A 10714-nucleotide genomic window follows, 5' to 3' on the forward strand; every position below is an offset into this window, starting at 1 on the left:
TATGGTTTTCAAATTTGGAACTTTTATACTTGAATCTGCGTGGTGGTTGTGAGTGTGAAGTGCATGTTTGGTGGTGTTGTGCGTGATTGGTGGTGGTGATAGCTGGTAATAGAAGCGTGTGCGGTTGTGAGTGTCTGGTCGAGGTGGATGCTGGTGGTGGTAGTTTATGTGGTGGCATAACTATAATAATAATGATAATAATTTTTGGTTTTTCTATTATCCAGATTTATCATTGATCTGTTAGTTTAGGATTAGGGAGAAGGGGGTTAGAATTTGTCGTAGTCGGATTTAGGTGGTTTCCCTATCACTAAACCTACAATATATCTTCACTCTATGTATTCTATAGTCGATATTTTAAGTTGGTCAATACATATTTATGCATATGGATATATTGTCAAATTCAAGATTGGCTTCATTCACAAATAGTGAGGCTTCGGTGACTATTTTGAACAAATCTTAATGACATGCTAAACCAATGACTTAATATCTACTTTGCAAAAAAAAAAATATGACGGGATTCTTTATAGCATATGAAATAGAAAAAGACTTTTCAAAGTTAACAAAGTTCACAAACCTATGATGTATTCCCCAGTCCGGAGATGGTAGAACAAGTGATATGCTCTAGACCGTTTATAACACGAATCAAGAGAACATGTAATGGGATTAACAATAATATATGGACGTCGGTATAATTCGGGGATAATTCTTACGATAACTTTTTTTTTTTTAAATTATTGCAATTATTATTTGTATGATACCTAATAGAACAATGAAAACGGGGAACCACATACATGCTTACATTAAGATAAAATATATTCCTTCCTTCAAGAACATAATCAATGATCGATATTTTAATCTACAATCGTACCACGAAGATTTTGGACCGGTATCTGGTGCAAGAAAAATCTGGGTGAATACATTCACGAGCATAGTTGTTCTCTGGAAAGGATCATCAAATACCAAGATAAAATTTGCAATATCAGATTTTACAACACTTAAAGAAAAAATAAATAATTCAATAGATCTGATATGTAATATATCAAACAATGCAGTAAGAAAATTTATTTATGTATAATAAGAACATTTGAACATAGTATTTAAAAATTTTGTTGGGATCTTTGAAAATTTGGATGAAAGGTAGAAAGCGAAAACCATGCACCCACACGTGATGTTCTAATACAAAGCCACAATGGAGTTTCAATAACGGTAACTATATGGGATAATATGACCACCCAACTAAGTGATTCTATCTTGGAAAACGATGGGGTTAGTCGAATAATAATAGACGCTTCAACAACCATTGAGCAATTTCAAGGTATGTGTAAAATTCAAATTAAATTGAGCTTAACAATATACTTTACCAACAAATATGTAATGCTAACAAATAGTATCGTTACATTGATAAACTTTTAAATCTCGACATAAATAAAGCTATCTCTGCAGTAACACTGCATGCACACATTTCTTATTATTTATTTTTTTGAAAATTGCATTTCAAAAATCTACATGTGATCTATATATCCTCCACGTTGGACCGTTTAAATTTGTTAATAAAGAAAAGTTTGGACAAAAAAAAAACGTGTAATTAAGTATTATTGCAAGTAAATATAGGCATATAAAATCTATTATTTTAAATCTAAAATTTGTTGAGTCAACTTCTTTTTAATTATTTTAATATCTGCCCATAAAATCAATACATGGATTTAGGTTTACAATACCTAAAGTGTATCAGAGTTCCTTATCCCTTTGAAAATTCAAACTAATAAAAAAAAGTTCAGGAAAATATAATAATTTGACCAGGGGAGCGGAGCGAAGCCCTGCCACACTAAATTAGCTGATCCAACTGGTCCCGGTGCGTAGTACGGGTTACATACTAGTGATGATACAAATACCAACTACCAAAATAATAAAACACATTACCTGCTTAACAAAGAAAGAGAACTTTTTCATAAATAAACGTAATACGTCTGGCACGACATTAGAATAATCTTCCATGGCAATGAGACTAATCTGTTGTTCGATAGGTTTGTGGATATCTGGCGAACAGAGGTCATGATCAATGCTTAGATATCCTCTAATAAGAGTGATCCCAAGAGCCGTTGGGACCAGCCTCCTTTCAGCTTTTTCAGCTTTTACCTTCAATAAGATGTGAAGCAAACATTAATAGCATGTTCCACAAATGCAAATGTTGTATACAACACTACAATATATAACCCTTTAATTCCATGGAGAACTCAAAATGGGATGCATATTTTCAAGGTTGAGTGAATTGTATTTGTAGAGCGAAATCTCAAACCTGCACGAGATTGCGCTCACATATATTGTTAATATGAACAAAAATAGATGCATTTGTTCCAATCCTATGATCTTCCATTATGATATCAACTCAGTCTCACTGAGGTAATCTGGAGGTGAGGTATTAACCTGCGATTGAGAAGTTCCAGATCAGAAAGAATTCAGCGGAAGTAGAAAATCCTTATAAACAATTATTGTGTCGGTTCAACATAAAAGACAATCATATCAATTAATTAACCATAAGGTAACAAAATGTCCACAGTGTCAAGAAACCCAGGAAACTAACCCTAGAGAATAGCCTCAATATTAATTCGAAGTTTTGCACATATACCTCATGTAATTCAACTTCAATAACATTTACTTTCTCTCCCATTGTAAACAGAGGAATCTTCTTCTCGCGTAATACCAGCCAATGCATAATAGATGTGAACCCTTCCGTTTTAATCTTCTGACCTATACAGTAGAACAATTCCCCACCAGAAGATAGTTCCACTACTGTCCTGAATTGAACAAAAAGAAGAGATGTCATGGATATAAAAACATCCACATTTCGCAGTATTTGAGAATCTGAGGTCAAGCTGTTCCACTTTAAAGTTCTTTAGGTCCAAAGAGGCATCAGGACTTACAAGCACAACGAAAATATATAATGTAGCATGTATGACAACGAAAATCCTCATATTATAAAGAGTTTTCTGAAGACACATAATTGTAAATTGGCAAGAAGAAATTATGCCCAAATGGGAATTAATATGTGTGAAATATTGACCTTGTACAATATAGACTCGGAAGCATTGGCGCACAACAACCACAAACAAAACCCAGATAAACAACAAAGTATAAACTAACAAAATGCAATAACAGCTTTAAAATGCAATAACAACTTTAACACCAAAAGTCAACTACCTTAATAGAAATGGTTACAGATATACTCGAACAGTCTCCAACCATATGAAACACTGTCGTAGTTATTGCAGCTGTAGGAGTAATGGGCGGATGATCACCAGCATCAGTTGCCGGTTCCGATATATGAAAGCCACCATCCAAAAGAGTCCGTGCATGATCCCCCCATAATAGATTAAAACATTGATTTTTAAGAATGCTTACAAAGTCGAATGATGCGGGGTATGCAGTGCTCTCTGTATAGGGACAACTTCACAGACAATAAGTTTATTAGATAAAGAAGACAAAAGTGAAAGAAATGGAGAAACCTAACATTACATACATTTGAAAATTTATAGGGCCTCACAGTTAAATCCTCTTACATACTTGGTTTATAGGATCCCCATATATGGTTTTAGACTTTCAGTTACATGTCCCCAAAAGGCAACAACAGCAGCAACAGGTTCTAAGACACCAATAACGACACTGAAGACATTGAAGCCACATAAGCCACATAAGATACCAACAACTAAGAGTTTCAGACCGATCCCGATGAAGCTCGGTACCGATTCATACCGTGTTCGTTATCCAATGACCGATTCAGGTTATATATGTTACCTTTACTGTTACTTTGAAAAAACATTTGACTAATGGGTGGATTTTTGGATCCGTTTATACCTGGGGCATCTGTTGTACCATATTTTTATAAAAACCTTTGAGAAATGGTTGGATCTTTGGATCCCAGCATCCCCACTGACTGTAGTTGTGTTATATGGTTTGAATGAGTTACTTTTAATCCAAACCAGACAATTTAAACCTGTTCTGATACATAGAAAATTGTCTGAAATGGTCAGGATACTGCCTCACATCTTGTAACTGTATTGTTCAGTTGATTTCTTATGCTTATGTTTGTTGCCTGGTTGAAATACTTGTAATGGTGAGAAATCTCATGGTATGTCGTGTAACTGATTCCGACTTTGAATCGGAGTGTGTTTATCAATACAGTTGTGGTTTTTGCCACTTTTTCGAAAAATATATAAAATTAAATTATAGGCTTGTTTGTATAACGTTTTCTTACCCCCGAACACCTGTGTGGCATCATCCATCCAATCAAAACCTTCTCCTCCTACAAATACATCTTCCAAATCCGAATCCTACCAAAAAAATCCACATAAGAAATTACCGCTACCCAAAAATCGACCATATAAATAGTAAAAAAACTCCAGCGATTTCCAAGGTATGCCCTTGAAGTCAAAATCTGTCTTTTATTTTCTCTTCATAATTTCTCTGATCCTCTCTCTCTCACCTTCTTCTTCTTCCCTAATCGAGTTTACCTCCGGTGACCCCTTCCCATCTCCGTCAAGGGGTCTCCTTCTTCATCCTCCCCACTAAACAGATCAAAGGAGAAACCCTACAATTCCTTCAAAAAAAAAAAAAAAAAATCAGAAAAAATCAGAAATTTTTTTGTAATTCAATTTTGATTTGATTTAATTTATCGAAGAGATGGCAGGAGAGATGGATGCAGAAGGAATTGATGGAGTACGTATGTCATGGAATGTTTGGCCAAGATCTAAAGTTGAAGCAAGTAAATGTGTGATTCCAATCGCAGCTTCAATTTCACCGATCTGGCATCATAAAGATATACCTAATCTTCCTTATTTACCATTAAGATGTAAATCATGTTCATGCATCTTAAATCCCTATTGTCGTGTTGATTTTACTGTTAAAATATGGATCTGTCCATTTTGTTTCCAGAGAAATCAATTCCCACCTCATTATTCATCCATTTCTGAACAGAATGTTCCTGCTGAACTATACCCACAATATACCACTGTTGAATATAATCTCCAACAACAATTTCAACAAAACCCTAATGATCCTGCGTCTGGGTCTGCTCCACCACCTGTATTTTTGTTTGTACTTGATACGTGTTTGATTGAAGAAGAGCTTGATTTTGTGAAATCGGCTTTGAAAAGAGCAATTGGGTTGTTGCCTGAGCATGCTTTGGTTGGGTTTGTATCATTTGGTACACAAGTTCAAGTACATGAGTTAGGGTTTGCGGATCTGTCGAAAGTGTATGTTTTTCGTGGTACAAAAGAGATTACCAAAGAACAGATTTTGGATCAATTGGGTTTAAGTCTTTCAGCTCAAAGAGGAGCTGCTCCTGGGGGTCCTGGATTTCCTCAAAGGGGGGCTGTTGGTAATGGGGTTGTGGCCAATGCGAGTGTTAGTCGATTCTTGTTGCCTGCGGCTGATTGCGAATACACCCTTAATTCAGTAAGTCAATTTTTGACAGCTAGATTTGTAGGTTATGGAAAAACTTATTCTGGGTCAATTTGGAAGAAATGTGGTTTGATTGTAGTGGTTAATTGTTGTCAATATTTGAATTTCAGGTATTGGACGAATTGCAACCAGATCAATGGCCAGTTCAACCAGGTCACCGAGCAGCACGATGCACAGGTGTAGCGCTAAGTGTTGCAGCGGGTCTGTTAGGAGCTTGCTTGCCTGGAACTGGTGCGCGCATTATTGCATTAGTCGGTGGGCCATGTACTGAAGGCCCTGGCACTGTAAGTCTTATAAATCCTCCTTGTGTGCGTGTTATGATCAAATGAAATTTGGAACATGGATTATATATTCTGAGTACTGAGTGAAGTCAAATGTACAATTTCCCAATGTTTAAGCAACATTTTTGCTGATATGTGCAGCTTTACTGATAATCATTAACGTTAATACTTTTGTGGTCAACAGATTGTGTCAAAAGAGTTGTCTGAACCAGTGCGTTCACACAAAGATCTTGACAAGGATGCAGCACCACATTTCCGTAAAGCTGTCAAGTTTTATGAAAATCTCGCCAAACAGCTTGTTACTCAGGGTCACGTTTTAGACCTTTATGCTTCTGCACTTGATCAGGTTTGTTGCCGCATTCCTGTGACTATCTTCTAGTATTTAATTTTTTGGCTACCTGCGAGTAATAAACACTTGTGCACAAGCAGCTGGTCTTTACTTTAGTCATGTCTAAGCTTTTTACTGCTTTATTAATGGAAAGCACATATTTGCTTTATTAATGGAAACACAATTATCATGTTCTATAATTTCATCTATGTTTAGTGTTTAAGAAGGTAGTTAATGGTACCTGTGTTCTTCTCCCATATCTTTCGGTAAATAATAATTGGTCCTCTCCTTGATGCTTATGTGCGATTGTTTAGTTTTTTACCCCCAACAGTTTGCTTCATTTAATAAGATATGGTTCTTTAGTTGTAGTTCTTAAAATGGATTCTATGCGTTGACACTTTAACTTGTGGAGTTGCGGTGTCCTGATTTTAAACTCGTCTATTTATTAGATTATATCCAAAAATAATAATTTCTGGGAATCACATGAGATGTTTGATTATATCCAAAAAAACTTCTGGGAATCACATGAGAATAGGTTTATGCGTACGGTTTATGCGTACATGAGAAGCCTTGGAATATATATGTTTAATTTCACTCGACATGGTTGAATACTTCTATATAGCTGAAAGATGATTTTTAATTCGAATGTCATACATAACATTTTGATTATAATTGTTCAGGTCGGGGTTGCAGAGATGAAAGTTGCTGTTGAGAGAACGGGCGGCCTTGTTGTTTTGGCTGAAAGCTTTGGACATTCTGTATTTAAAGACTCCTTCAAACGCATGTTTGAGGAGGGAGAACAATCACTTGGCCTTTCTTTCAAGTGAGTTTTCTCTGAATGATACACCAATTGCCTGTCTGAGAAAGTGCCTGGAGATATTTTGTGTTATTCGTTATAATTTTTGGTGGAAGAGCATGATTGAACTCAATTAAGAGTGCAACTTTCTCTGATGATCCCTGCACTTTTTCCAATGAGTAGTATAGCCAAGTGAACAACCAATCTTTTTCCTTTGTTTTTTGATTTTCAATATTTCTTCCTTTTAAGTCCTGTAGTTTTTGGCTATTCTTTCATCTTTCTGCTGGACATTATGGAGCTTGGGAGTTGTTTTATTTATCCTTTATGTTATCATAATAACCTCTGTGCATTATCACAGTGGCAACCTCGAGATCAGTTGTTCGAAGGAAATCAAAATCCAGGGAATTATCGGACCTTGCACATCTTTGGAGAAGGTTGTGATCTGCTCTTTTTGGATATGATATTAAGAACATGTTTTTTCTATCTAGAATTCAAACTAATTTTCTTAATGGCAAGACAACCTTAACTGATTACACCAAGTTTTGCAGAAAGGGCCAGCAGTTTCCGATACGGTCATTGGGCAGGGAAACACAACATCGTGGAAGATCTGTGGCCTGGACAAGACTACTTGCTTTACAGTTTTCTTTGATGTTTCACCAACTGATCGATCAAACCCACAAGGAACTGCAAATCCCCAATTGTACCTACAGTTTCTAACAAGGTACACCAAGTGTTTTCATCAAGGAGCTGTTGTTCATGTATTTCTATGCTTTTTTTATGTTTCCTACTTAGTGTTGACTGCATCTCATGTATGACTGTAGTTATCAGAATCCTGAGGGTCAATTGAGGCTACGTGTGACTACAGTTACAAGAAAGTGGGTCGATAGTGCTGTTAGTACAGAGGTGAGGTGCAAGAATTTCAAGGCTTCAGTTAACACTTTCTGGCCTTGAAACTTTTATTTTTCACATGCTTCTAAGTTCTATATGTTGTTGCTTGTCTTGATTACTGTTCTTATTAATTTCTCGAAGTTATCTTTGTAATATCATTGTTTATTCTTTTGATCCTAAGAAATATTGTCTTTACAGGAATTGGTAGAAGGATTTGACCAAGAGGCTGCTGCAGTTATCATGGCAAGGTTAACTTCCCTTAAAATGGAGATGGAGGTACTTATCAGTTGTAATTGATTTTGTTGTTTGGTGGTGCTTATGCTAAATATTGATTAGGGTTTTCACACTAGGTTCTCATGTTTCCATACCTGTCAAGATTATCTAGTCCATCATTTCCAAACATATACACCAGGATAGACTGGAAATGTTGAAGTCAAAAATTCAACCTAAATAACAATCAGAAGGTTATAGTTGATTAGGCTAGTTACTGTTTGGGTACATGTTGGTTTTGCTAATAGCTAATCTGGTTGATTCATACAGTCTTTTTTGTCAAGAATCAATTCAATTTGGTCAAATTAGAAGTGTTTTCCTTTAATAGTTTCTATGCATCTATTATTTTTTCGACATAAGTTTAAAATTACACTTCTTTTTCTCTCTGTAGGAAGAGTTCGATGCGACGAGATGGATAGATCGATCTCTTATACGTCTCTGTTCCAGATTTGGTGACTATAGGAAGGATGACCCGACTTCTTTTACATTAAATCCTTCTTTCTCAATATTTCCGCAGTTCATGTTTAACTTGAGGCGCTCGCAATTTGTACAGGTGACTCATGGAAGGGTTTTTTTGTAAATTAATTATGATCTTTAAATGAAGGCGATTAAGCATTCATTGTACATCAACATCTCTCTGAATTTTTTCTTTCAAAACTCTTATACAGGTCTTCAACAACAGTCCTGACGAGACAGCTTATTTCCGTATGTTGTTAAACCGGGAGTGTATTAAAAATTCTGTGGTCATGATTCAACCATCACTCCTTTCTTATTCATTTAACATGGGAGCTACACCGGCATTGCTCGATGTATCTTCTATTGCTGCCGATAGGATCCTGTTGTTGGATGCATATTTCAGCGTGGTTGTCTTCCATGGGATGACTATAGCTCAGTGGCGTAACTCTGGGTACCATCATCAGCAAGAACACCAGGTATTCCCTATATCATGCTGAAGATTTTTTGTATCAAGTGGTTACTCATCTGATTCAGTGACGTCCGAGTTCTCCAAAAACCAAAACAACTGTCGACCATTTACTCTCACCGTTCTCGAGTATAAGCATATCAGACTATCAGTGCATTTAGAAAAAAACATGCTCTTCTGATTAGAGTTTCAGGACGCAATTAACACGTAAAGAACAGTTGATTAAACATAACAGAAGAGAAATGCAAAATCTGTTTGCAAATTTGGTCATACTTTCTTTTTCCAACAAAATATTCCTGTGTTCTTTCTGAAACTGAACTTAGATGTCTTATAAAATGCATGCATAGATTGAATTTTTTTCCCCAAGAAATTTTAGTGTCTGTTTATGTTCCATTAGCAAGTTGGCGTCATGTGTTTCGCTTTGGAGTGCTATAATCTTACAAAAAGGAGTAAGCTTAATGCTGTTGTCATGTTGGTGATCATAATGTTTCCTAGTGCGATCCTGGACACCATAGTGTTTTGATGAATCCCATCATGAATTACTGACGTGAAAAGTTTATAACCAAATACTTGTAGTTTTCTCTTATCCTTCTATCGGTTCTGCAGGCATTTGCCCAATTACTGCAAGCTCCTCAAGAGGAAGCACAATATATCGTCCACGAGAGATACCCCGTCCCAAGACTGGTGGTTTGTGATCAGCATGGCTCCCAGGTCTGTATTTCATCCATGTCTTGTTGATAAATTGTTGTCACTTTTTTCTCTATACTCATCTTCCATGTTAATGGACACAGCTAAATTCCAGGATCTGTTTTCACACTGTACATTCTCTCTCTGTTTCAGGCAAGGTTCTTGTTGGCGAGATTGAACCCGTCAGCTACATACAACTCCCAACATGATGTTGCCGCTGGTTCAGATGTAATCTTCACAGATGATGTCAGTCTACAAGTGTTCTTTGAGCATCTCCAGAGGCTGGCAGTGCAGTCGTAAAAAATATTAGAAAGAGTTTTATTTATAGAATTTGTTTTTGGGATCTCAATGTGGTGGAAATACTTTTTGGGAGTGAGATTTTTCAGTCTTTCCCCCACTTCTGTTTCTCTCTTTTTTTTTTTTATTGGCCAATGTAGGAGGCCTCTTTATATGGTGATCAGATAATTTCATCTGTCATTCACGATTTGTGTCCTCAATTTTTACAGCCTTGTTCAATTCCATCAAGTTCAAGTGAATTAGATATAAAATTTAACTAATCAAAACAGTTTTTTCTTCAGTTTGATTCTAATATAGCGGCAAGCTGCGCTGCAAGCCCTTTTATAATCCTATTGAATATTTCCCAGCACCCACACTAGCAGGTTGTTTGTTTCTTCTGACTCGTCTGACTCATTTTATCCGAATCTGACTCATTATGTCTGGCTCAAAACTTATCAATTGGTAGAGTCGGACATCAAATCATTATGTCTGACTCATGTCTATCGTTTGAATCCGGTTAGATATGTGCCTATGAACAAAGTACTCAAATATCCTTGCGCCAGACATCAAAGCAATGAAAAAACAAACTGACATCTGAGTCAGATTCAAATTGTGAGTCGGACCCAAACAATGTAAATGCCCTGCAGCCCTGGCCCCTGGTCTATAAAAAAGAAAAAGTCAGTCAGACGGCAGTACAGTTTTTCTGACTCGGCTAAAATGCATCCGATTTACACCGTTAAATCTGCCTCAGTGACCTTCCAAAACTAACATAATTTCAGCTTCTCTCTTTCTCTCTCTTCTCAAATCAA

At 36.4% G+C, this 10714-nt stretch overlaps 1 protein-coding gene across 1 annotated transcript; it reads left to right on the top strand.

The window, feature by feature from the left end:
- Window positions 1–4405: 4405 nt before the first annotated feature.
- Window positions 4406–10206, top strand: LOC113296627 (protein transport protein SEC23-like). The gene is made up of 12 exons (XM_026544932.1): window positions 4406–5451; window positions 5568–5741; window positions 5923–6084; window positions 6747–6889; window positions 7221–7296; window positions 7411–7583; window positions 7684–7765; window positions 7949–8026; window positions 8412–8573; window positions 8689–8952; window positions 9549–9653; window positions 9783–10206. The coding sequence occupies exons 1-12, from the start codon at window positions 4678–4680 to the stop codon at window positions 9927–9929; spliced, it is 2340 nt and encodes a 779-aa protein (XP_026400717.1). The 5' UTR covers window positions 4406–4677; the 3' UTR covers window positions 9930–10206.
- The last annotated feature ends 508 nt before the right edge of the window (window positions 10207–10714 follow it).

This window comes from Papaver somniferum, chromosome 7, assembly GCF_003573695.1.
Source record: "Papaver somniferum cultivar HN1 chromosome 7, ASM357369v1, whole genome shotgun sequence".
Lineage (NCBI taxonomy): Eukaryota > Viridiplantae > Streptophyta > Magnoliopsida > Ranunculales > Papaveraceae > Papaver > Papaver somniferum.